Raw genomic sequence first — 27,823 nt, 5'->3', positions numbered from 1 at the left:
CAATATGTTCTTTCAGTAAGGGTATAAATTGTAGAATATCAGTGTGTATTGCAATAATTCCACAACAAAGCTCCATTTATCCTAACTGTACACCTTCAAATAACATGGTAACACGATATTTTTTCTTTTGCAGGTGTCAAGCCCAAGAACCCAGAAGCATTTCTGTAGCAGTTATTCCATTTCATACCAAAGGTTATTTATGTAAGGAAACACTTTCATCAAACAAGGATGTCCTCAGCGGGTAAAAGACTTGTCAGGAGATCTTCCAAAGATACAAAAGTGAACGATTCTCCGCCACTACTCGCGGAGATCAAAACAGAAGAAAAAAGCGATGAAGAATGCAACACTGATAAAGAAGAGGTTATAACGCGAAAGGATTGTGGTGAACAAATAGGTGTTACTAGTGAATCAGAAAAACCAGCTGAGACAATATTTAAGGAGAATGCTGACGTTATTTTAAAAGAGGAAAATCTACCACAGTGTAAAGTTAAGAGAAACTACGCGTGCAACCGTTGCGATTACCATACACAAAACCCACGTCATTATTTGTATCACTTAAAGGATGTCCACAGTGAAAAGATTAGGGTGTATGAATGCCCGCATTGTTTGTATGCCTCTAAGCACAGTCAAAAACTGCAGCGCCACGTTCACATGGTGCACCTGTCGAAAAACACAAAGGTTCCCAAACCGAGAGCCAGAAGAGTCATCCATAAGCCCGTGCATTGTTTAACCGGGAAATTGAGCTCGGGAAAGCCAATTGGGAGAAGAGTGAAGCGTGTGAAGTCACAACCGGAAACGACAATCGAAGACAAACATGTGGAAGTTAAGGTTAAGGATGCTCCACCTCCCCTTGTACCAGTGCACAGCATAATTGCTAAGAAAGAAGCACCTGCTGTTAAGAATAACAATGAGACTGATACTGCCAAAGATACTGAAGATAAGTCACCACAATATGTTGTCAAAAAGGTACCAGTTCCTCACACCATAAAGTCGCTACTGTTAAGGGATTCCAACGAGTTCAAGTGTTCCGTGTGCTACTTTACGAGTCGAAGCAAAATACTTGTCCAGAGGCACGAGCATATTGCACATTTGAAGAAAAAGTTCTTCCGTTGCAGCAAATGCAATTATGTAACCCACATGAAAGCTCGGTACACGAAGCATGTGAAGTATCACTCCATGCCAATGATTAAATGTGATATGTGTGATTTCAGGACTCCTTACAAGTGGAACCTAGATCGACATTACAAGAACCACACTGGCGATGGTACGTACAGATGCACCATGTGCAACTTCACTGCTGATATCAAACAGTCGCTTACGGTTCACATCCAGAATCACCATGCTTCCCCAAACAAAACAAAGAAAAAGAGGAATAAGGTTGGAGCCAGCGACACAAACGGAGGTGATATCGATAGAGAAGAGATGGAATTGCTGCGCATGGAAAGAGAGAATTGTGGGGAACCTGATAATCCAAGCTTTGAAGTCTCTAATTTTGAACTGAGTAGTTCAGCGGAAAATTCTGAGAAAGGAAAGCCCGTGGCAGTTAACGACAAGAAGACACCAAAAATCAAAATGACATTCAAGAAGATGAAGGTAACGAAAGCAAGCAGTTTCCAAGAGCAGCACGAGAGGCACAATTTCCAAAGCGACTTTATACATCCTGATGATATCATACACAAGAACGGAAACGTGTACATCAAAAACTTGAAGTGCAATTTCTGCAACTACAAAGCTGCGTGGGAGACTGATATTCTGAGACATGAAAGTAAAGCTCACGGGATAGTCCACCCTTCTCCAATAAAGCCCAAGAAGTTTCCCAGACCCGTGCCAAACCTGATTCCTATTCAGAACGTTTCCGAAGGGAAGAACACACTGCCAATTTTGAAGATCCCTCACGTTCGAAGAAGGTCCTCTCTGACATCGCAGGCAGAGAATAAAGATAATGCACAACCATCACCTATTATAAGCGAAGCAGCTATGAAGGAAATCTGTGCAAGATCCAGAAACAGTTCATTGAAAGATTTCGCCTCGCTCATCGGAGCCTCAGACGCTTTCAATCTAAGTTCTGAACTTGGAAAAGACGACGACAAACCAGTTGGCAAAGACTCCACTGTCAATGAGAACGAGCCAAAGATTGCCCCGAAAGAAGATGTAACAGAAGCCAAAAGTGGTAAGGTAAAAACTCGTGGTGGGTTGGCTTTTAAGAAAAAGAACGCCTCATTCTTCGATAGGTTGAAGGAGAAGTTAGTTAAGACTGACAGCTCTAATTTAGTATGCTGTGAATGTGGGCATGAATCTAAATGTCTTTCGGAACTGGTTAGGCATCAGAAATTTCACAGGAATGTTTCTCGAAATATCAACAGTAAGACTCTTTCCTCCACTAGATGTCCATATTGCAGGCAACGATGCAAGACAAGCGCCGATCTCGTTGTCCATTTACAAACTTGCGAGAAAATGCAAAGGAAATGTGAAGCAGATGTACTTTCAAGTTCTCTGAATGACGTGAGTGACCTGGATAAAACTTCAACAGATGAGCAGACACCCAAAGAGGAGAGTTCTGTGGCCGACGAAACTTTAAGTGACGAAGCGAGAGAGAAACGGGAGCCACACCCAATGGAAAATAAAGTGTTTGTGTGGAACAGCTGTGCACAGATGGATACAGAAGTGGAAAATGATAATGAAATCTTGAATCAATCACGGAAAGCAGATTCGGAAATCCCAGATGACATAAATTCTGAACTATCGATAGAAGATGAGAGTCAAGATAATTCTGTTAGAAGCAAATCACCAAGTGACAGTAGTCTTGTTGGGGTTGAAACTAGTCCAGGCATTGGAGCTGTTACGGGTAAATCTGAAGCAGAGCAGGACATCGAAGTTGAAGCAAAGGGTCCATCATCGATGAAGAAAGTGTACAAATGTCCCGATTGTCCTTTTTGGGCTACGACAGCTTCTCGCTTTCATGTCCACATTGTTGGCCACCTGAACAAGAAACCTTTCGAATGTTCCTTGTGTGCATATCGTTCCAATTGGAGATGGGACATAACCAAACATATCAAGATAAAATCTGTAAGAGATTCGGGCCACTTGAAGGCACGCGTGCTTATGACTGATGAAACTGGTCGAAGAAACTATTCCAAGTATGGTAAGTACCTTACAGTGATGCAAGTGCACGACGCCGATGGCGGAGCTTCTAAATCCGAGAACAACAATGAAAGTGAGAAAAAGTCAAGTTCACCTTCTCCGGTTACTAGTCAAGAAGCAGACTGCATACAGTTGAATGTATCGTCTGCTACCTCGTCACCTTCAATTGTTTCATCATCACAAGTGACGTGCAGCACTCCAATCGCAACTTTCCCTCTACCGCCACGCCTTACGAGAGCCCCCAACCCCATTCCAAGCAATCCATCCTCGCACGTGCGTGCCCCTGTTCCTCTACGACCACCGCCGCCATTACGAGCAGCTCAACACGTCTTCTCGAGATTCGGGAGCAGAATGGCTTCCATCACTTGTTCACCGGATACAGTTTCCATGCCGTCAATAGCAATGTACACGTCTCCTCCGAGTATAGAGTACACTAGTTCTCTTCTGCAAGAGCGTCTGCAGCAAAGGAGCGTTGTGGTACCTTCAAGCAGAGATTTCCTCTCCGGTGGAGAAGTGATGGGAATGTCCCTCCAGGATCCGTACCAATATCCACCCCCGCCGCCATATCCTGGAGAAAGACACGAATCCCAGTTGTCTGAGCTGTCCACCCTGAGACCACGTCAGTCGCTAAAGAGGCCGGCCAGGATGCTATACGATGAAGGCAAGATTTATGAACACGAAGTCGGTCTGAGAAAGAAAGCTGCCCTGGCCGAGATGAAGAATGCTGCAATTCTAACGTCATCGCCACCAGATAGCCAAGATGAAGGATTTTCTGCACCGTCTCTTGCTGCATCAGATGGGAAGAAGACTATGTTCAAATGCAAGAAGTGCAACTTTAGGTAAGTGTAATAAGCATTATTCCACTTTAATAATGTAGTTTTCAAATATGGTATGTATACTCCTGTTCAGATGAATTGGCACATACTTCAACTGTCCAGCCTTATAAAATGTGCAACTTTATGTGAACAGGAGTGTGCAAAATATTTTACATTTGGCGCAGAGGGGTGGGATGCTGCTGGTGGATCTTTTTTTTTTTTTGTCCATTATAGACCTGAGTACTTCAACTTTTTGAAGAAACAATATGAGGCATGGCATGCTAATTACAGATTTGCGATCTTTTATATTAACTTGTAATAGATCTTGACAACAATTTGACAACTCATTTTCGATAAGATATTATGTATCTCTGCATGACTTTGGATCTTTAATCCTGTTCCAAAGTTCTCCAGGCTACATTCGGTCTTCCATGAAAATAGTTTCTGGCTGTTTCTTTGGGAATAAAGGCAGGTGAGTCATGGTACTGATAACACCTTCGGAAACTGTAGCATCGATGTTATGGATTTATTTTAATCCACCGCCATGTTTGCCTATTCGTTGTTCCAGCTGCAAGAATATTATGACGTGCTCCCAAATCTCGAGAAGAAATATTGCTTCACTCGAGAACAGTTACCAAGTAGCGAATCAATTGGTGTAGAAGTATTTAATACAAGAGAAAATGTTACTTAACAGAAAAGGCGATTTGATAACATATGTAAACACACACGGTAAGTTGTTTATACTTCTGGCGCCTACTGTTTCCGCACGCCATATTTCGACTGACAAATAGTCACAAACAGGTGAACAAGTATGCAGTTTCCAGAAATATTCCTGTTGGGAAGCGGTTGGAAAGAACATCCCTTCCAAATAATTCAGAACTATGTAATATGCAAGTGTATTGCATGCTATAAAAATACTAAAAAATATTATATTAAAGGACTTTAAACTTATTTTTAATAAGTCGCCTACAAAGTTCTGTGGGCAAGAAAATAGAAGTTTCAGTTTTTCAAAAATGCCAAACAACTCACGTACTTGTACGCGTAAAAGAGTGTCTGAATAATTCGACACTTGGCGGTTTAAACCAGGGTGCGAAATCATTGAAGACTGGTGGGGGGGGGGAGAAAATCTTAATATACATACATATATACATAAATTATTATGATATGGATATTTATAATGTTATTAAATATAAAAGTCAATTAATTACTAAATATTTTTGAAGAAACATTATTATTAAATACAAAAGTAATTAATCAGATCCATCAGTAGCAAATTAATTGCTTTACTAACTGGTTAAAGATGTCAATAAATTACGAAATAGTTGTGTTATGTAGAAGCTTTTGTTTAGTTTTTACTACGAAACTATTATAATTTATAATTATGTTTGACTTGCATTCTTCTTTTATTGCAAGCATATTGTTATTGATGTAGACAGAGTAATAGTCTCTTGAAAGAAAGAGAAACCATTCTGCACTCATTACAAGCGACCCTTGTCATCTGATAACTAACTTTGGACAGAACTGCTTCACAACGTTCCCATAGTGTTCTGGTGTTCCTCCCTATTGAAAAAAAAAACTCTGTAAAAGGTACCTTCTTCCATAAGCAAGGATGAAAAAACCTATTAATTTAACAAATCCAAGTAGCCCTAAGCATTTAAGGTTCCGTTGATGGAAAATTGATTAACCAATCGTGTTCCACACATCATTAAATTACCAGCACTAACCATTCAGCTTTGATCTGTCAAAAATGGGTTATCAGATAAAAAGCATCGAATATTCTGTTTATGAACTTCCTTATGAACATAAACATTAGTCTTGTCACTGTGAAGGACTTTTAATTTAATGGAAGCATCACACTGTAATTGTTCGCGACAACCATTCATAATGCGCAGCTCTTCATGGATGTATTCGATTAAAATCTTGTGCAATGGCATGCGAACTTCTCTCCCTAGACGTCACTTTGATCTCGATGCGTTACCGATGCGCTAAACAAATTTTAAGGCATTTTTCTAACACCTCGTAAAGGAGCAAATTGGTACAAGAATTCATCATAACTTTTTACTGGTTAAAGATATGTCGAAAAAACATTCACCATTGCATTTCTCGTGAAATTCTAGCCTGATTTGATATATCACCCCCTTCCCATTTAAAATTCTGAAGTTGAATTCAAGAGGCGGACAACAAGATGGCCGTTGACCACGCGGGTGGCGTTCATTGTGGTTCCTCTTGGCCTGGCAACGATTGGTCATCACCATTTCCACGTTGCGCGCTGCAGTGGCATTGTACCGAGGGTGTTAAGTGACCTTTTGAGCCACCCTGTATATTGTGTATTTTCCATATTATCTTTAGTAAAGTACATAAGAAGTAAATACTAATTGCTTATATTTTGTTGTTACAAGAAAACAAAAAACCGGAAGATTTTTGGTGGGGGGATTTTTGAGGTCAAGATTGTTGGTGGGGGGGGGAATCCCCCCTGTCCCACCCAGGATTTCGCACCCTGGTTTAAACTAAAGCTGAAGAAAGATGCAAGTGCTATTGTACTTCTTGACCTGAGTTGAGTTTGCATACAACAATACACCTTGAGGCTTGGGTAGGCTAATAACCTTTCAAGTTCTTATGTCTGCTGTATCTCTTTGCACATGAGCCGAAGTAAAATATAGATTTTTCCATTGTACAATTTTCGAAGAAATAAATATGATTAAAATGCACGAAAGTATGCATAAATCAGCAAAATGCAGGTAACGGACCTCAAAATTGATAAAACTGAAGTCAAACAATTTTCCCCGGTTCTAATGTTAAAAAAGAAGAACTATTAACGTCAAGGTCCTGAGGAAATGGCTTTCCATCATCAACTTCCGATGCTTGGCTTGCAACGATGTACGTATGGTACAGTGGCGGATCCAGAAGTTCCAGTTCGGAGGGGCGAATTTTGGTCTGGTACCTCACCTTACGGAGAATCAACATTAGCCTACATTTGCACTGTTTTATGTGAACATCAGTGGCGGCGATTGGGTGTCAAAACTGGGGAGGAGGGGGGCAATAGCAGTTTACTCTCTTGGTAAACAAGGTTAACATTAAGAGACCAAAGTGTGGGGCAAAGAAAGTGAGAGGCAACTGCCTCCCACGCAAATCACCGCCATTGGATAGTACTGTGAACAGGAACGAAGCTGACTTCCGTATTCTAGAGGTTAGAATTTTGATTTGCAAAAACAGGGGTTTAGGGCTGGAATAGATGGTTATCATACATAATTCACCACCTTTCCACTGTAAACGGAATGATCAGATATGTGGAAAAAAGTCAATAAACAAAGGAAACAAAACTCTATTCTCTCAAGAGGTCTCTGGTTCATGTTGCAAAGTGGTTCGGATCCAAATTTAAACTGTAGGTCCAATTCCGATTAGGCTATTATGAGCATAAAGTGGGCTTAAATGAAGTTTTAAAAATATCGAAGCTGTTACACTTGGTGATAAAGAAAGAGAACATTTGAGTCTTCAAAAGTATTAGGTATAATACAGTAATAGATCCAGAAACCTGGCAATTGGGTGGGGTGCCTATCGCCCTCCACGTGGAACCGCGCCTGGTACAGTACCGAGACGGGCTTGTAAAAATCGAGAAGTGAATGAGACCTGACTCTTCGAGACCTGTCGAAACAAGACCGAGAACGAGACAGACCTGTGTAAAATTGAGACGAGAAGACCGAGACTTCGGTATGATATTAAAAAATCGATCTCAACCAAATTAACTTTACAGATATACCAAGCGGATATCTACCTGATTAGTATTTATAGATATGCAATATTTTTAAGTAATAATCTGTGCGTCTGTGATGCGTGGTTGGTTCCATATATAATATTCAGATAATATTCCGTTTTTCGAGGGTTCGTAGCTAGCCAAAACGAGAAGTAAAAAAAAAGTTGTTGAGAGAATAGTACCTTAATGACGTCAGTACGATGTGGAAATTTGTAAGATGACACGTTGATATGATATGTCGTTTTTACAATGTATTTCGAGACAAGACCAGACTTGCCCTTCGAGACTAAGACGGGTGTTTATAAACCGAGACGAGACCGACACTGCCAAGTAGAGAAATCAGCTGGATCTGGAAGGATAGGAAAATGTAGCTCCAACAAGTTTCTTAAGAAAAATATAGAGCACACTGTAACTTTCATTAATTCACAATGCCACGCACCAGTCACTGCCACGTTTTATATGACACCCATAATAAATGTGTGCGTAAGGTAGCTAATGGACAACTTGATTCGATTTTTGTTATTTAGCGCCCCCTTTTGGCTGATGAGGATCAGTGATGATATAATGAAGGAAAACTCCCAAAGAACACTTACTCCCAGACCGGGACCCCTGGCGTCGTAGCGCGCTGTGCTAACCACTCCGCGACGGAGATCGGCATGGATAGTAACGCCAGTTTTAGAAAGTGTAATATCAGCATCCTTGCAGGCAGGGCAAATTTCATGGTGATATTTGAAGGGGGGGATGAAGAGGAATTCCTTCCTCTGGTTTCAGCATCTCTCCTTTGGTTTGTAATTTTTGACTCTTAGGGCCTCCCCGATGGCGCAATGGTAGCGTCGTTGCCTTGTAATCAAGGGGTCCCGGGTTCGATACCCGCTGGAGGCTCATAGTGGTTCGGATCCCACTTTAAACTGTAGGTCCAGTCCCAATTAGCCTTACTTTGCATAAAGTGAACAACTTAAAACACCAACTCAACCAACCAAATCTTAGGGTGAACTTTATACATAATTTATATAACAATCTTATGCTTCAAGGGTAGTTACTGGAAATCTTTCAAATGCCGCACTGGTAATATGCATTACGGTAAGGTAAAGTTCCCCGTGCATATAGCACCGTAGCACGAAGGCACATTTGGGGAATATTCTCGATCTCGGCTATTTTGGAGGTAATGTGATCAGCACTACATTCCGGATGCCTTTGTTCCCCAGGTTTGACCCCAGGTATCCATTGATTTGAGGCTGGATGAGCCCCAAAGCCGATTTATGAGGAGACAAGGCCGGAAAAATTCCGTCCTTAGATCACCCACTCCGGGAATCGAACACGGGTCTCCCGCGTGGCAGTCAGACGCCCTGCGGCTCTGTACAGCATCATTTACCAGCGACCCTGCGTGGACACCACCAAAACATTCACGAATGATTTACAGTTGTTGAGACTTTCGTGCAGGCAGTCGTCGATCGCGTTTTAATTTGTTCCGCGTTGGCCGAATGTTGCGTATTCTCTGGTTTTGCATTCTTGGTTGGTTGAGTTCCCAACAGCGAGGGGGTGACCAGATTGGCAGCGACGCTGGGGATGCCTACTTCACAGCAGAGCGTGAATGAACGCACATGTACATTTTTTTTTACGTGGAAGTAGATCTGCTCCGGAGGGGAGAGTAGAGGTGGGGGAAGGTGAACCAAGATAAGATATTTTTTATGCTGATGTGTTAGTGCGTGCGCGCGCCTCACTTTGACAACAAAGCTTGTGACGCAACTCGATGGCTTTGAATGAGTTTAGAAGGTCCGTGAGAACTGCACTCCCTGGCGTGTTGTATCTGGTGGCCCTCCAAGTAGGAGGATCGCGAGAAATGGCAAAGCGGGATCGATAGCAGGAACCTCTACCCCAACGCAGCTTCTGGTCAGGACCTCCGCGTCTGTACGTTTTTGTTGCATCTTTCATTGAAAAACAGAACAACCAACACGTAAGTTTTCACCACGACAGTCAGTAATACCAAATGGATACATGTTTAATCTCGACCTGTGTCGGAATTACGCGTTCGTTGGTATCATATCGTAAAGAAAACCACTAATGTTTCGAACTGTTGAGTTCGACGCCTTTGTCTTAAACCTGTTATGTGATGTCAGTCAAGCTTTCTGAGCAGGGTAATGTACTTTTCATGTTGTCTTTGGTTACATTACTGTGGAAGTATAACTTGTAGAAAAATAAGCATTAAATGCCCTTAACTTATAAGTAGCCGGCTCACTTCAATGTTATTTGTTTACTTGTCGAAAATCAATTGATCTTCACGTTATTTAGTGCAAAGATGGGGATATCCGATGGCAAATAATTTCTAAATTTTGGATTACTGAGACGTCGTCACTAGGGGAACGGGGCAATAACCAATTGCACTTTCGTGATGTTTTTGTCACCTTTGCTCCTCTTTTCTTTGATGTCAGCATAGCTATGTTATTGGGCTATGGATAGTTCTTTCTAGTGACTTTCGAAGGCAGTAATATTGAGCGAGAAACCTTTTCCCTTCCTTACGTTACATAACTGTGGTGTTGGATGAAGGTTCTGTTCTGTTTTTCCCCTTGCGAAGGGTGAACGTCCTCCCGTGAAAACATCCTGAGATGCGTGGAAGCACCAGCAATCAATAAAAGGCTTCACCTCTTCTTGTTTGAGCGATACCGACTCCCTTGCTCCTTGCACCAGCAATACCTAGCTGACAATATTACGCAATCTATGCATAACAAAAATGTTGTGGAAAATATTTTCTTCAAGTATCAACATTAAATAGAGATAGTTAAGGAAACCACAAATGCAATATAGCCTATTCTCTTGGGCATATTTATAAATTTAAGGCAAAGGGCATTTGTTTACAAATATGGAGTTGTTCAAAAAGCGATGAGAAATATTTTTTGTGGGTGGACACAAATTTCATATATTTAAATGATGTGGTTTTTCATAGCTACTGGAAAAGTGGGTGAATGATTTTAAAGTTTCCAAAGGGGGAGGGGTTTACGTTATTTTCAAACAAGGAGATAAATGAATGGAAATTGGAATAATGAAATACACTTTTTATTTTAAACCAATAATTTCCTTACTTTAATTTACATTGCTGCTAGCCATGTATTTCTTCCCACTTACCAATCCATGGGAAATTAATGGGGGGGGAGGAGATATGTATGGATTTTCAATTAGTGGTAGTGGCCAAAGAGCTCCATTGGCTTGCTTACAGATAATTTTAGTCCATGCATATTTAAATACCAGATTAACAGTAGTTTTATGTATTTTAGCGAAACACACTTTGTTTCATAAATGCAAAGATGCTAAAAAATGTGGCAAGTGTTGTTTTATGAATACAGTAAAGTGAAAGTAAAGTATAAGTCATAGTGCTTCAACGGATGAGTTAATTTGGTAACAGTTTCATACATCGGAGACACATTTCTTCGATTTTACACAAGAAACTACTTACAGAAATGAGTTTCTCCAAGGTTCACAATGTTCGTCGAGGTATTTTCTTTCATCGTGGAATATATTTGACTGGGAAATCATGTATTTTTCAAGAGAAATATCTCACCGACTCACAATTGCCTTTGCTTTCATTTGCATGCCCTACGACAACTGGATGCTGCATACGTTTGATGACGTAAGCCCCTGTCAGTGTTTCAAACCCCCCCTTTTTTTTACTTTGCTTGCCTAACGTAACCAAACCTAACCTAACCTTATCGGAAATGGTTTGTGGGGTTATCCGTGAATGGTTCATGGGGCTATCCATGTATGGTTCATGGGGCTATCAGTCAGCTACCAGTGCATAATGTACAATTTGCATAAATGACGAACATGAAAGTAGGTATTTTTTGGTGAAGGATGTTGGAAACACTGCATGCCCACTACGGTAGTCAAGATTTGCCCGCCATATTCTGTGTTATGGAAGCAAAAAAGGAGTCAAAAAAATTACTCTCTATTTGAAAAATTGTGTTGTTTTTTTTCGTGTAAAAAGCATAATGGCACCTTGAACTATGTTTTGAAATACACAATTGGTAAGTACGAACCATGCGAAACACAAAATATTCGATTTTAATGTGTGTCCGATCTATGAAACTGGTACCGTTAATATTTCATGTTGTATATGCATCGGAGTAATCTGAGTATCGTCGTGGTATTCCTCAGCCCTAAGAAATGTTGTGGGAAGTTATCTATATGAAGATACTAGAAGGCCAAGATACTGGTGGTCATTATTTTCTAACTTTTGTGCACGCAGACTTCTTCTTCAACTTTTAAAAATATTACAGATCCAAAATTTAAAATGAATTTATTTATCATTCAAAATTTAAAATTTCCACCTTTGCTGTTTTTTCATATATTCGAAAAAAATTCAATATGGATTTTCATGAAGTCACAGGTCACTAAATTTTGGTAATAGAAATAAATTATGATTGCTTAAATTTGCAATTGATTTCAGAACAGGCCAATTAAACTGTTTTGCTTCAGACAAAACAAACCTATACAAGATGTGGAAATTCGTAGGGAAGGTGGGGATGTTTCCTCGAAGCTTGGAGATAGGATGGGGCTGCTTGTATTAATCAGTCTGGTGGCAATGAAGCAGGTAAATTTCCCAGCACTGAACAAAATGTCAATAAAATAGAGAACTGATCCATCAACATATTTGTAGCTCTAGTTTGGATGCAGTGTCAAATATTAAACCACAGGGAAGCCTGTACTTTGCATATTTTCCGAGGACATAGCTATTCTGGTGCTACAGTATTTAGGTATATGTTAGTATTATATTGATAGATTGATTTGGTTTATTTTACTTTGGCTTTTCTGTTAATTTTGGCTAATCGCAAAGATGACGATGAGTATAATATCATACTTAGTATATGGGTTTTCATCTTGCATTGTAATTGGAATTTATTCTCGTTCTGTGGACTACTGCTCATATAGAACACGTCATCTTGTTACATATAACATATTTCAGTATGAAAGTCGATGAATTTTTCTAGCTTTCTTGTAACATTATGAAGATTTTGTTTCCATATTTTTCAAAGCAATTCCAAACAGAAAAGTTGCAATAAATGAAAGAACTTTGCAAACTTCTTAGACATTCTCAGATATTTGTAAAGAGAGCTGCATGATGATTCACACTAGGAAGCATTGAACACAATGTCCTATGAGTGTTGATACATGACATACATGTGCAACTGTATGTATTTTTTGTTGTATTGGTGCAAATATATGGTAAATAGCATAATGTAGGTGTAGGACAGTTTGTTATTGTAAATTTGTGTTTGTTTGAATCATCATGATTCATCTATCTATCATATTACAGAATTTTAATTTTATTCTTGCAGAGATGCTAGTAGAGAGATGGTGTTGGCTCATGTTCGGCAACATTACCAGCAGCAGCAGGCAGAGGCAAGTGATTCTAAAGCCCTGGCACCATATCGGTGCGGGCATTGTGCTCAGGTATCAAATTGGAAACATGTAATCCAGGTATAATCACTTTTTCATACCCCTACATCAGTTGCATGGGCATGCTGTAGCTGTTCTGGGTGGAATCGCCCTGCAACTGCATGTAAGTAGGAAAAGAGATGTTGTAGAGATGTTCTCATCTTGTGTGTTCCTGAAAGTACAATTGCTGAAATTATATTGTGTCAGAGCTGTTGTAATGAACTGTTAGTTCTAGCTTTTGTATTGCGTGTATGATATTGGTTATTTGTAGGTACAGTTTCTTTAGGCATCTGTTTGGACCATAGCTTAATGATATTCCTTTAATTGAAAAACATTTTCTTGTTTTTGAAGGCAAGCAGTGCTTCTTTCCTCCTCGATTTGTATGAGTACATACACTACCTGTTTCACAGTATACCGTACAATCAGTGTGAGGACAATAATTGAGCCTAGTAGTTGTGGGGTGGGGGAAGGATACGTTTCAGGAAGTTAACAAAAAATACCCCTAACTTGTAAATCATAGCAAGCCTTACATTTTGGGGAAGCAAGTGTCCTGTCCCCCTTGCCCCCTCCCTAAGTTTTGTCTATGGCCAGTGTGTGGAATTTGAAACCTTTCCAGAAATTCCAGCAGTCTTTCTTCTCATTGGAAATGTACAATCTTATCCCCTTATGCAGTGTTCAAATTGAAGAAAATGCAGAGGGGACTTCAGAACTACTGTGATGGCAACTGTTGGGGCTTTTGCCCTCTACCCCCCAACTTTTTGTCCATTTTCTCGTTCTTTTCAACTGATATCTGCACTGAGTGCATGACTCAAAAAGAAATGTACCAGGGTGAGATAATTATTTATTTATTTATTACTGCAGACACAGATTGATAAGATGCCACTCAACAAATGTCAAACATTTTGTTAATTTCCATCAGTGTTGTTGCCACTGCTTGACCACTCTCGAACAGATCCTTTTGATTTTTGCTGTTTTGACTGAATATAAAATAAAGTGCAGTGACTGTATCTTCTTTCACATCATCGTGAACAGCAAGCTCAAATTTATGACTTAAACAGTGAATGACTGTTATGAAATCCTAAATAATAAAGAACACACATTCAGAGGGGGTGGACTTTCTTTCCCTGGTTGGAAATGAAAATAAACACGCTTCCAAAAGTTAAGCACGTGATGGTAAAATCAACAAAAATGGAAAAGTAAGCTTTGATTAACACAAAATTGCACATGAAGGTAGCAAATGTGTTTATGCATTAAAGAAAACAATAGTGTACAAAGATGAAGGAAAAAAAATACTTTTCGTAAGTTATATGATGACGTCACATTTGGGTCATGTTTAAAGGCAAACAAACCAAACAAAACTTACAGTAATATGGGATGTGACCACCCCGGACCTTCACACAAACTTTACAACGATTTTCCATGAGGTGATCAACCATCGCAGATGCGAGCAATGACTATGCCTCCATTAGGGCAGTTCCAACTCTCTGAGACTGGCTGGAGAAGGTAAACATGCAGAGATAGCATGTCAGAGGGCATCCCAAAGGTTTTCAGTGGGATTAAGGTCGGGGGAATATGCCGGCCACTCCATATGAGAAATGCCCTCACTTTCCAGGTACTTGTCAACGATATTGGCTCGATGGGGACGGACATTATCGTCCATAAGGAGGAAATCAGGACGAACTGCTGCAGCATAGAGTCTCACAATGGGGGTCTAGGACTTCATCCTGATATTGCGCAGCCATCACAGAACCGCCTTTAAAGATGTGCAGCTCGGTGCGATATCCCATTGAAATTCCAGCCCACACCATGACACTGCAACCTCTGAATGCGTGATGTTTGATGATGTTCTTGGCTTGATTGTGTGTGCCTCGTTCTCTCCAGACCCTTACACGCTTATCATCTGATTCCAGGGCAAATCTGGACTCGTCCGTGAACAGGACGTTGCACCAATGTGAGACAGTCCAATTGACATGTTGGAGACACCACTTTAATCTTGCCCCTATGTCTTGGACGGTTGGTGCAACTCACACACGTGGTACTCGGGCTTACAATCCCTTCATGTTGAGCCTTCAGCACTCAGTACTGGCAGATATTGTCTTACCAAGTTACCAAGTTACCAAGTGCCACTCCAACCATGGATTTAACAGTTGTGGAGGTCGCTCGTCGATTTAGCTTGGCTACTATAGCAATATGTCAATCATCAGAGGGGGCAGTACTCCTTGGATGACTGGGCACAGGTCTTTTACAACTGTTAAACTTGTTTGGAATTGTTTCCATAATCGAGAAATTACCGAATGATCAACGCCAAAGAAAATAGCAACATCTTGGATTGATTGTCCTGCTTCAATGCATCTGACAGCACACCAGCGCTCGCTATCTGTTATTAGTCTTCTTTCAGCCATAGAAACACGAATATTATCAAAAATAATCCTACAAAAGTTACAAACACTTCGTATCAGCTTTTAAATGCACCTCAAACCCTTCAGAATATCTGGTGTCTTGAACGAAAGGGTGATGATTCTTGCACAAAATCCTCGCTTTTATGCTATTTCAAGAGCACAGATTAAGCACCTAGGTACAGATGATTCACTCTCTACTTACAGAAAGGAAGCTACACACATAAACTGACATCTATATCTGAAGCGATTTTCAGCCATTCAAATTCACATATGCTTTCGAAAATTTGCATTGCGTACTTAACTTTTGGAAGTCAGTGTATAAATGTAGAGCCGGTGACAAAAAAAGTAGAAGGGAGGAAATTTCCTGGCTCTCTTCCCCCACCCCCTTCAATTCGAACACTGCCTCTATGAATACCATTCTAAGTATAGTTGCAGTTAGGAATATAGATATTATTAGCCTCTTTAGGTCAGAGTTTCAAATCCCGAATCCAGCTCTAGAAGTTGAAAGTGTCAGTTGGGGGAAGTATGTTCGGTGGAGCCGTGTGGGAAATGCCTCTGTTGCTGAACATGGTGACAATGAGACATCTGATGGGATGCTTTGTGAAAATTTGCTAGCTGAGGGAAAATTGCTACATTGCATTTATGTATGTGAATTAACCAGTTGCACTTTTTCACGTTGCTAGGATAAATGTAGCTGCACAAAGTCTAAGCCACAGCCATCGCATACAATTTTATTTCTTTTCATTCAGAACAAATAGGTTTCTTCTATCACAATCATATATTTGATGTTTATGTAATTCAAAATCTTAAATTAATGTCATATTGTACTTAATATACCATTTTTCTACATGAGGCAGTGAGAAGTTTTAGAACCAGAAATAAGATTCAAAGTAAATGCATCTATTTGGAGGATGTTCTTCAGAATAGAACTGTAATCACATTTTAAATACGATGAACTGGTTGTCACAATCACCTTTGCTCTTTTTCAAAGTGTTTACATTTCAGCTTCTCTGAACTCTTGGCATAGGTAAGACAGATTTTCCACATTGGGTATTTGCTTCAGCTTACATATTCTTTTCATATTTCTTCAAGATTCAGTCATGAGAGAAGGTGTATTCTTTTTACAATTTATTCTTTTTCCTTAGTAATAATTTAAAGATTCTGTTGTGTAGAACAATCTGAACATCTCATGATTACTGAAATGAATATTTATGAAACTTATATGAAGTTATTATAAATAACCATTATTGAGAGAGTAGAACTTGTCTGCTTTGTAAGTAATAAAATTGCTCCAACTAGAGATGAAGACAACTGAAATTAAACTGATTAATGTTTCAATAAATAGAAGTGCAATGGCCAGTGTATTTTTTAAACTATGAAATTCATAGCAACAACTCATTTTCATATTTATCAATACAAATTTTCTGCTAGATCTCTGGTGTTGCTTTGTGTTCATATTTTATTGATTATGCGATAAAGGTTTTGCCAAAGAGCTTCATGTATTGCTGTTTTTAGTGTACTGGAAGATATGTAGATTATTTTTAGTTCTGGATTGATATTTTGTTAAGTTTTTGCATCTGGTTTTCCAGCTCCTGGAGAATGTATTGGTGTAAGCGCTTAGATTATGACAGAATGTTCATATTTATTGATGTGATATATGAAGCTGTGTTGTGAATTTGATGTTGTATATGTGCGTGTGAGCCAATTATTTTCCATTTCATAAGTTCATTTGCTGTTAGTTAATATATTTACTGGCTGTCAATTTCAACTTCAGGCATGGTACGTTCTTATAAGTAATTTGGAGTAATTATATCATAAGTGTTTTGATTGATATTGATGGTATTATATCAAAATTTAACTTCTCAAAGTTCTTACACTAGGCTATTGTACAGCTCAAGAGTAATGATAATTTTGGTTATATTTCAGGTTTCATACCTGAATTTTTGTAACCTTTCACTTATTGCAATTAATTTCCCATTTACAGAGACATTGTCGCCTGAAACACAGTGGAGATGTCCGAGTTGTTAATACTCTGAAGGATGGGTTGAAAGTTGAAAGGAGAGTCATCGGAGATGAGCAAGAAGCAGAAAGAAGTTTCCAGCCCACAGGTATTAATGGTTTTTTTATCACCCTTAATGTGGGCTTATTGTAATCGAAGATTTACTTATTTATTGCCATCCAGTTGATCTAAGTACATGGTTGTCAAGATGAAAATGTGGGACCAAATCACAAATCGTAAGAATTTATACTCACCCTTTCATCTCTAGAAAGAGTTTTTTTCTTATGATAAGAACTATTAATAGATGCTCCAGTTTAGAAGATACTGCGTATTCTTGTACTCCATTTCTCGAGCATGTTGTGACTGCCATGTGTCACTGAAAATTCTTTGTTGTAGTATTTGCAATCTGATTTATATTTAGCCAGTACCAGGGTTCCTACATGTCCTGGAAAACCTGGAATTTTAAAATATTCTTTCCAGGCATGGAAATGTTATGAAATTTCACATTTTTCCAAGCTGTACCTGGAATTTTGGAGAATGTCCTGGAAATTCCTTTGCCCCATTTTATTTGTATGAATTACAATAAGTTTTCATTTAAAACAGGCCAGTGTCATGACAGTGGTTTAGTTACTTATGTCACGTTGCTGTGTACTGTAGTCATAGTTTTGTGATAAGTTTTATGTTTGTGATTGAAGTATAATGCCCTGCGTTTTTGTATTATTTTGTATTGCTCAGAGGTAGACAATATGATGATAATAATAATGGTTAAGAAAAAGGGTCTGCTATCCTAAATATTCCAAATTTTCTAAGGATATTATTCTTGTTTATTTGTAATACAAGATGGTAATTTTTTATAAACTTATTTGTGTTTATTTTTTCTACCTTTGTATTTTTTCTGTATTAATTGTAAAAATTAAATAACCATCATTATACTAAGAAATGAAAGGTGTGGAAAGGAGCAGGTGTAGGGAAGTTGGGAGACTGCATTAAAAAAAATTAGAACTTTTTTTTTTAATAATAGAAAATATGTAATGATGTGTATTTTGCCATGCTTACTTTCTACACTTGTCCTGGATCAATTATCCTTGAAAAGTCCTTCAAACACAGGTGAAATTTTTTTTGCTCTAACCATGGCTTATGAAACGTAAACTGTCTTCTTTGTATCAGAAGACTTATCTTGAAACACTTACTTTGAACACAACTTACAACAGCACCCATAGACCACTTGCACACTGGGAAGAAAGTAGAAAGAATGCAGAGGAGGTAGCGATCACACACAGGTGGGGAAACTAAACTGATGACATTTTGGCTGTGGTACACAACATATAAGACCGCCTAACTTTCAAAATTAATCGCAGATGGTGTCAAATACAGCCTTCAAGCTCTTTTTGAATAGCTATGTGGAAAAGTACAATTTCATACTATTTTTTTCCTAGATTAAGGAAAGAAGTTTAATTTAAGTCCTCTTTATGTGCACAAAATGGAAAATTGAACTCGAGATCCCTTAATTATCAATAAGAATATAGCACCAAGAAGTGCATATGAAGGGAGGTAGAAATATTATGTATTTTAAATACGCAACAAATATTTTCTACTGATATAGTTAAAAATTTATTTTAATCTAATGCATTGAACATTGAATGAGAACAATAATTTTACAGACTGAAAGTACAATAAATACACGTTATATGGAATAAAAGTCATAATTTCAAACTGCATGTGTGAGCATGGTTTTTGAGGACCAACAAGGTCAACAGTGTTTTTGTACTTCCTGTTGATAAATCCTCCTCCAACAGTTCATCAATAATTATAACTCTACAATAACAACTGAACTTCTATGAACACTATATATAGATAGATAATTTGGTCACAAGTGTGTTAGTCCATGAATGTATGTTGTCAACAGATTAGATATTTTGTAAGAATATTCTGATGAATGTAAAATATAAACTGGACAATTATGTATTTCTTACATGCAATATTTATTAGGTACATGTGGTTTACAATTCTTTTGAAAGTAGAATTTCTCTCCGTTAATGTGTTTTTTCTACCAGTTCATATATATCATATGTGCATATATTTTAAGGTGGACCTTATTTTTTGATTTTGAGATCTCTTGAAATGCACCCTCTAGAATGCTTCTATTTATGATGAAACTGCTGATTGTTTAGCACAGTGTGCTATGATTCCAGGGGTCCAGGGTTCAATTCCTCGCTTGGGCATGAGTGTTCTTTGTGAGAGTCCCGTAATCAATTTCATCATGTCATTACTCATCCTTACATATTTGATTAGGCAAATTAGCAGGACAGCAAAGTGAAATAAATAAAGTCAATTAATTTATGACGAAACTAAAGTGTATAAAATTTCAACCCAATTAGATTGGTGCCCCAGTGCCCTCTCAAGTTATGGATGAAATACTCTCTTGATTTTACATGTACATACACGTGTGGATTCCAGTCCAAACAGTAGCACTGACATTGTTGTACCTGACCCAAAGCAGTTTTTTTTCTATATTCAGAAACAAAGGCATGGTTTTCTCTTGAAATTTAAAAAAATACCACTAATTAACCAACACTCTGGCATTCCTAAACCTAAAGGTTTATTGCTGCAGAAAAGTTTTCCACCTGTTCCTCTCTTGGGCAAGATCAGTGGTTATAATAAACAAGCTTGTCACTCAAAGTGTTTGTTTTCCTGAATTATTTATGAACATGATTTTTTTAGCAATGCATTGTTCTTGACTCCCACCTGGCATAATGAAAGGTACCTGAGTAGTGGAGTGGAGTACCATTAGAAGGACCCTTCCCTTCCCAGAAGCATTACAGTGAACTCCAGGAGTTTTCTTGTCATCTCTATACTGCCATTGTTGCAGAGAACTCAAACATAACTGTGATACTTTGCCATGAGTGTTGTTAAGAACAGATTCCTCTACAATTTCTTATACAACTCCACTCTCCAATGTTGACACATCTTTCCTTGGCCGTCAGTCTCTGAATTGCTTGAAGAGTTGCATATTTGGATCAGGTATAGGTGTTGCAAATACGGCTCTTAGTACTGTCTTCAAAGTCCTTGAAAATAATTAAGGAGTAAGCATATTGACTATTGTTATTGCTGATCATGCTAAAAGATAATTTTCGACATGTAGTTTTTAAATATTTTGTATTGGCTGCATTTATCCGGACAATGGTGACATAAAAATATTGATGGCCTTTTATTTTTATGCTGATTTATGTGCTGTAACTGTGTCCTGATTTGATCACAAATAGTTATGATGCAAGATGTATAATAATATTTGCTTCGTACAGTTCTGAAATGAGCATCTTCAGTAGAAATCTTTCATGAGTTATTTAGTTTCTGTTGCAGATTTGCTCTACACAAACTTGAACCCATGATATATTATGTTGAAAAAACATAACATTAATATTGACACTGATGAATATCCCATATTGTATCTTGTGAATGAATAAATTATTGTCTTTTAGGTGAGAATGGAGTTCTAAGCGGAAGTAAATATTCATGCGACAAGTGTCCATTTGTTGGCCAGAATTCAGATGACCTCATATCCCATCAAAAGCAGCATGTGGCGCAGCCTGGAGCGATTTTCAAGTGTTTCTTCTGCCCCTTCTACGTTCCTCTCAAAAGGTATGCTCTGTTTTTTTCCATTGAATGTAATTAATATGCCATTGTTCTTAATTGTACATTGCTTGTACCCAGTTTCTTTTCTTTTATTGATAAAATTAATCTTTACAAAATTTACAACTAAACAGTTTATTTTTGATTGGTGATTCAGCCTAGAGTCATGGTAGCTCAGTCGTTAGGGTATCTGACTACCATGCAAGAGACCCGGGTTTGATCCCAGCAGGGGAGAACTGATTTTTTCCCCGCCTGTTCAAGGAGCTCCAGCGCCCACGCCCACCAGCCTCGCATAAAGTGGGTACCTGGAGGAAACTCTGGGGGGTAAAGGCAGCCAGGGGCATGGTGCTGATCACATCACCCACACCTTCAGCCGTGATCAAGAAAGTGTGGAGCCCTAACTCCACACCCCCTATATGCCTTCATGGCATGGTGCAAAGCACAGGGGAGCACCTTACTTTTCTTTTACACATTTAACTGAAAATGATGGTTTTGTGAACTGAAACCTGCGTTGAAACCTCTAGTCCCTACAGAATATTTATAGAGAAGGCAAAAGAAACCTCCACTTGAAACATAATATTTTGTGATGTTTTACTTCAGTTAGTTGAAGAACTTCAGATATTACTTCATTCTAAAATAATTATTTGTGTGGGGGTGTGAGATCTGAATTGCTACAGCTCTTTTCTTCAATACTGATACTGATATTGACAATGAACATTGTAACAATTTAAAAGTTGTTCAGAATATTTGTAAATATTAATATAAAAACTTTTATTGCAACCGGTGTGCAAATTTATTGGGGGAATGCCAGGGATTCCCCCCTCACAAAAAAATGGTATCCCTGGCAAAAGAAAATTACTTTTATTCCTGCCAGGGATGCTTTTATCCCCCCTCCCAAAGAATGTGGAAATGAAAGCACATATTATACCATTTCTTAACTTAAAAATCATTCATGTCCTTAAATGGTCCAGTCATCAAAGATTTCTGTGCCGAAAAGTATGCATCTTTGTGGATTAAAGGTGGACACATTCTCCAACTGACCAACCTCACTAAACCAAGACACAGCAGGCTATTTTCCACCTACATTTCCATGGCATAGTGCTGGTATTTCACATACATGAAAGTGTTCACAAGAAACTTGTAGATAGGTTATATGGATATCAAGTTTGAGAGGTATTTATAACTGCAAGGCAATAGTTAGCTTACTGACTGGTAACATGTATAAATTTGCATACCCAAAAAAAACCTACCTGCCAAAATGAAATCGCAAATACACCGCAAGTGGGCATCCCCCAATGCAAGAAGCTTAATTCGCACAGTGATTGCAACTATGCCATATTAAACAGACTGTTTGCTTTAAAATGTAAATTTGCATGCGAGTATTCTTTTCAATTGTCCATTTTACTACAGTGTTAATTTGATTTGAATATAAAAACAATGTTCTATATTCTCGATGCGACAAGTGTGCATCCGTTCCAAGAGTTATGTTGATAATACATTTAAATAACATATATAGGCTGAGAAGACAGTTATCATGGACATAACAATATAGCTTTACAAGAAATCATTAAAAACAGTTACATTGTTACGTTTAATTTTAAATTTCTTTTTCTTTATCATCTTAACTTAATTTATTTTTCCTACTCTCAATATATAGATGTAATGTATCATCTATTTATTGATTACTTTAATCCAATAATTGCGTATTTCTATCATTTTTATTCACTTTCTGCCTTCTATTATGTTTATGAGCTTTGCATACCTATCTTGTTTTTTCATCATCTTTCTTTATAATTATCATGTTTCACCTAATGTTTATTTATAAGAGCATGCTTGTCGATTCCTGAGGCCATTCTCCCTTCTTTGATCTTGTTCAGGTGTTCTTTTATATTTGTTCTTCCTGTTGTTCTTGTATATGCTATTTTACATCAATGCATTGTATTCTTTGTACTCTGGCTCCTTCTAGTTTGTATTTTATTATCTTGTCCATGCCTCTTGTGTTGTCAAAAGCACCTTTCAGTATTCTGGTAACTTTTACGTTTTCATTATGTTTTCATAATTTTCCCAATATTTTATGATATTCCTTTCCTTTATGAAACTCTCATAAATGTTAATTTTTCTTCATTTTTGTCGTGACAAAATGAAACTGATACTGATATTGGTAACAACTCAACTTAACTTATATATAGATATAATGAGTGGTACGTTCAAATGATTCTAACATTGAACTTATGCGATATTCCAGGGACTTGCTTCAGCACATGCAGCTTCATGGAATTAAGGAACCAGAAGATTATATATCAAAAGCTATGCAGGCAAAAATTCCGCAGAAACGATCTCCTTCCAAAGTACAAGATGGAAACACTGTTCAAGAAAAAGCTGCTGAAAACACTGTGGATTATGTAAGTTTATGATTTGTGTCCTCAAATGTTATACAGTTAAACTCTTCTATTTACTCATTCACTGCTGCAAAGAAACAAAGTTCATCACTGTCCATTCAAAAAAACTAGCCATTCCAACCCAGTTATTGCAGTTAAAATCCTGAACATTGATTTTCACCTAATTCACAACCCAGATCTTTTTTAAGTCTTCTTGATTATGTAAACTTAATCATTACAATTGGATATGCAGCCAGCTTCCGTGGCAGAGTGGTTAGCACATCGTGCTACGACACTAGCGGTCATGGGTTCGAATCCCAGCCTGGGCATGGATGTCTGTGAGTGTCCATTCATCAATTTCATCATATCATCACTCATCTCCATCTTCACAAATTTGCCAAAAGTGGCAGAAAAGCGAAGTAAAATAAAGCAAATCAATCAATCAATCAATTAGATATGCAGACAGAAATTGAAATTCAATATACCCCATCTCTTTACCATTCATTCTTGGAATAAATTGCTTCTGACATTTTTATTTATGAAACAACCTTACTTTGTATAACAACAATAAATAAAGAGTTGAGGTTTCCTGTTTGAACTGAATTACTGTTAAAAATTATATATTTCAGAGCAGTGAACATGAAGGATATTTGATCAGAAAGTAACATTTGTTCCATTTAATATCTTTCCTTTTGTGATGCAGTGTATAAATGTTAATTCATATATCTGAAAACTTGTAAGTTTCTATGAGGGCTCATTTTAAATTTTGTAAATAAATAAATAAATTAACTGATGTATACTGTTCATGAATACATCAGACAAACATTAGCTTCAAGAGTTGTAATAGAATATGCAATTGCATTATTTTTCTCATCCTGGGTAGCACAAGCATGCATGTATTCAAGAAAAGCACAATACGAGGTGTGGCTAGAAAAAACCTGATTGTTGCTACAGAATCTTTTATTGGTTATTTGGTACAATACGAACATTATCCCCTTCAAAGTACTCCCCTGCACTATCGATACACCGCTCCATACAAATCTTCCATTGCTGGAATCAATGCTGGAAATCAGTTTCTGAAACCATGTTTATGACCTCCGTCGCTTTTGTTTTCACAGATTCTACGGTCGTAAATCTGGTTCCTTTCAGTGCTGATTTGACCTTTGGGCAGGGCGCGAAATTTCCGGTCGCCAGGTTGCCATTGGCGACCAAACGTTTGGGGCTGGCGACTAAAATTTTGTTGTTTCAAATGTGTGTCAAACATGCCCGAACATCTCAATCCAACATTCATACATGGTTTTGGAAAGCGAGCCAATTGAAAACCCCGTGTCCGCTCAATGCCGACCCCATCTTACAAATTTATTTAATGTAGGGTACTATGTAGCTAAACATGAGAAACCATTTAAATACTTTGCAGATCTGCTGTGTTTGGCAGGAAAATTAAGTGTGAATGTTCTACCTAAGTATGGCAATAAAAAGCAATGCAGAGAATTTATTCATTTCATAGCTGAAACTTTGAAGTTAGATCTAGTGGAGAAAATAAAGAAAAGTACATACATCAGCCTTCTGATTGATGGATCCGCAGATAGATAGTCAGTCGAGCATGCAAATGTGTATGTTCGATACGTGGATGCAATTGATGGTCACATCAAAGAGGACATTTTAGGAGTATTAGAGCTCCCAAACGCTACTTCTGCTGGTCACTTCACAACCATAACTGATTATTTAGATTGGGCAATAGGTTCAAATAAATACAGAAACAAGTATTACATTGTAGGCTTGGGTACTGATGGTGCAGCAAATATGGTCGGGCACAAATCAGGATTGGATGTGCAAATGAAAGATATTTGTAATAAAATTATAAATATTCACTGCCTTGCACACCGTTTGCAGTTAGCTGTGTTGGAGTTAAATATCTTAGAGCATTTGATTCCGTGATTAGGAATATTTTTCAGTTTTATCATGGCTCTGCTAAAGACTTCACCTCTTGAGAGAAACGGCAGAAGTTATAGGAGAAGAAATTCTAAAACTGAGTGATATCCACACTATTAGGTGGTTAGCCAGCACTCTTGCAATCATGGAAAGCTGTTGTGATCCATCTTGAACAGGTGACCGATGGAAAAGACAATGATAATACTAAACCTAAGGGTTTGCTGAAAAGTTTGAAGCAATTTAAATTTGTTAAGCTTCTGTACTTCCTTTTGGATTTTTACAGGAAACTGAACCCTTTAAGCGTGGCACTACTAAATAAGTGTCTTTTGATTTCATCTCTGAAAATAAGAATTGAACACTGTATTTCAGTTTTGGCTGACCTGGAATCTAATGTTGGACCAAGCGAACAAGATTTCTTGGACCATGTATCCATTTCAGGAAAGATCAGGGATGTGCAGCTCACAAACATTCAAAATAGAGAGCAAGAGTTTCAGACTGTTAGAGGAAACTTAATTAACAATGCGAAGGTGTACATCACAGAAAGATTGCAATCTATATCAACAGATGTGATTGCATCTCTGCATGTTTTCGACACCTTTGGTTGGCCTCCCAAAGAAAATGTTCTTCAGTTTGGGATAGAAGAAATAAAGAAGCTCTACATGTACTTGAACCCGAGCCTTTATAATGAGAAAATAGATATTCTATTAGAAGAGTGGACAGGATACAAACTTTTGTTTCCTTCTCTGACTTTGAATCAGATGCTGGAGAAGATTCACAGTGAGGAGTGTTCAGCAGGATTCCCCAATTTGCTCCAGATTTTGACATTTTGTGCTGTTTACCAGTGAGCACAGCTTCATGAGAGGTTTCAGCTGTCACAACAGACTCGAAGACTATTTACAGGAACTCTCTAAAGACTGAGACACTGGATGATTTGCTCAGAGTTTCCGTAAATGAACCCCATCCCCCCGTCAGTGTTTGACCCAGCAGTTGCGATTGATAAGTGGTACTTCAGTGCCGAACGACAGCGCTACATAAACATTAATTCCTAAGGTATGTTCTTTTTAATAATTGCTCATATTTTTATTATTTATCAATATAAAATAGTGGCGACCAAAGATTTTAGTCCGGCGACTGACTTCAAACTTGAAATTTCATGCCCTGCCTTTGGGAATAAAAAAAAGTCACAAGGAGTGATATCCAGCAAATAGGGTGGATGTTCTAACACTGGGATCTCATGCTTGGCCAAAATGCCTTTACTGACAATGCCATGTGGACAGGAGCATTGTCCTGATGAAGAATCCATGACTTGCTTTTCCACAAATCAGGATGTTGCCTTCTTACTCGCTCACGAAGGGTCATCAGCACCGTAATTTAATAATGTTGGTTATTTTGCAATAGCTCGAATACTCAAGCGACGATCTTTTCGAATCAATTCACCGACATTTGCAATGTTTGATTCCATTTTTGAAGTTCAAGGCCGTCCAGGATGCGAGTCGTCCGCGATCACTTCTCGTCCCTCTTTAAACCTTTGAAAGCACTCAAACACTTGCGTACGTGATAAACACTCATCTCCGTATACTTCCTTCAACAAACCTTAAGTTTCTGTGTCGATAGGCAGGATATCACGTTATACACTAACGCACTGCTTGACCTTGACGTGCTTGTTGTTTGTCGACAGCAACATCAATCCGTTTTTTTTCTTCTAGCCACACCTCGTATGCAAATACTTAATGGATGATTTTTTCTCGTAGAAACCATAAAACTTTTATAATATTTATGGTGTTATTTTTAATTGCATTGTTTGAAAGTAAAATTATGCTTGTAATCTTTTTCTTACAAAATAGAAAGCTCTAAAGCATTTGCTGTTTACTTTCTAGACAGAACTACTGTTTCTTTCTAAACATTACTGTATTATGCATTTCATTAGTAAACAGTAATCAACCTATCACTGGTCCCTTTATCTGCAAGTAATGTGAAAATACATGTAGTCTGTTACAGTCTGTATTTTCTCATACCAGGTGTTCCGTTCAAATCTCCCTAATTTCAATTAATCGTAGAAAAGAAAGTAAGAATGATAGAGAAATGAAATTTCAGAGAATTGAAGAAAAACTCATAAATTTTGTTTTCCACACACTAATACACCTCCGCATGTGCCCCATTGGTAACACGAACAATATCCAGTCTGTATTAAACTTCTTGCCATGTTCTTTCCAACATGTCCCCTGTTACTGTTGCAATCGTATCACGTATGTGGGTTCGTAACTGTGGGATGTTATTCACTGGAGTCGCAAACACACGATCCTTGACGTAGCATTTCCATACCAAATTCTTTGCGATGCGGCTTATCATCT

General features: G+C 38.1%; 1 protein-coding gene across 8 annotated transcripts in view; it reads left to right on the top strand.

Annotated features, from left to right (window-relative positions):
• Positions 1–27,823, top strand: part of LOC146001547 (uncharacterized) — a 104,929-nt gene that overhangs the window by 70,629 nt on the left and 6,477 nt on the right. For all 8 annotated transcript variants that reach the window (XM_083138999.1, XM_083139002.1, XM_083139001.1 and 5 more), the window contains 5 exons: positions 134–3,980; positions 13,035–13,098; positions 17,518–17,641; positions 21,012–21,171; positions 23,408–23,564. In XM_083138999.1, coding sequence (XP_082995125.1) covers positions 229–3,980; positions 13,035–13,098; positions 17,518–17,641; positions 21,012–21,171; positions 23,408–23,564 — 4,257 coding nt within the window. In that variant the 5' untranslated portion in view covers positions 134–228. The remainder of the gene's footprint in view (positions 1–133; positions 3,981–13,034; positions 13,099–17,517; positions 17,642–21,011; positions 21,172–23,407; positions 23,565–27,823) is intronic.

The sequence above is a fragment of the Lepisma saccharinum genome, chromosome 17 (assembly GCF_977018435.1).
Source record: "Lepisma saccharinum chromosome 17, izLepSacc3.1, whole genome shotgun sequence".
In the NCBI taxonomy this organism is placed as follows: domain Eukaryota; kingdom Metazoa; phylum Arthropoda; class Insecta; order Zygentoma; family Lepismatidae; genus Lepisma; species Lepisma saccharinum.
Note: the sequence above shows the minus strand (reverse complement) of the source record. Positions and strands in the feature narration are given on the sequence as shown.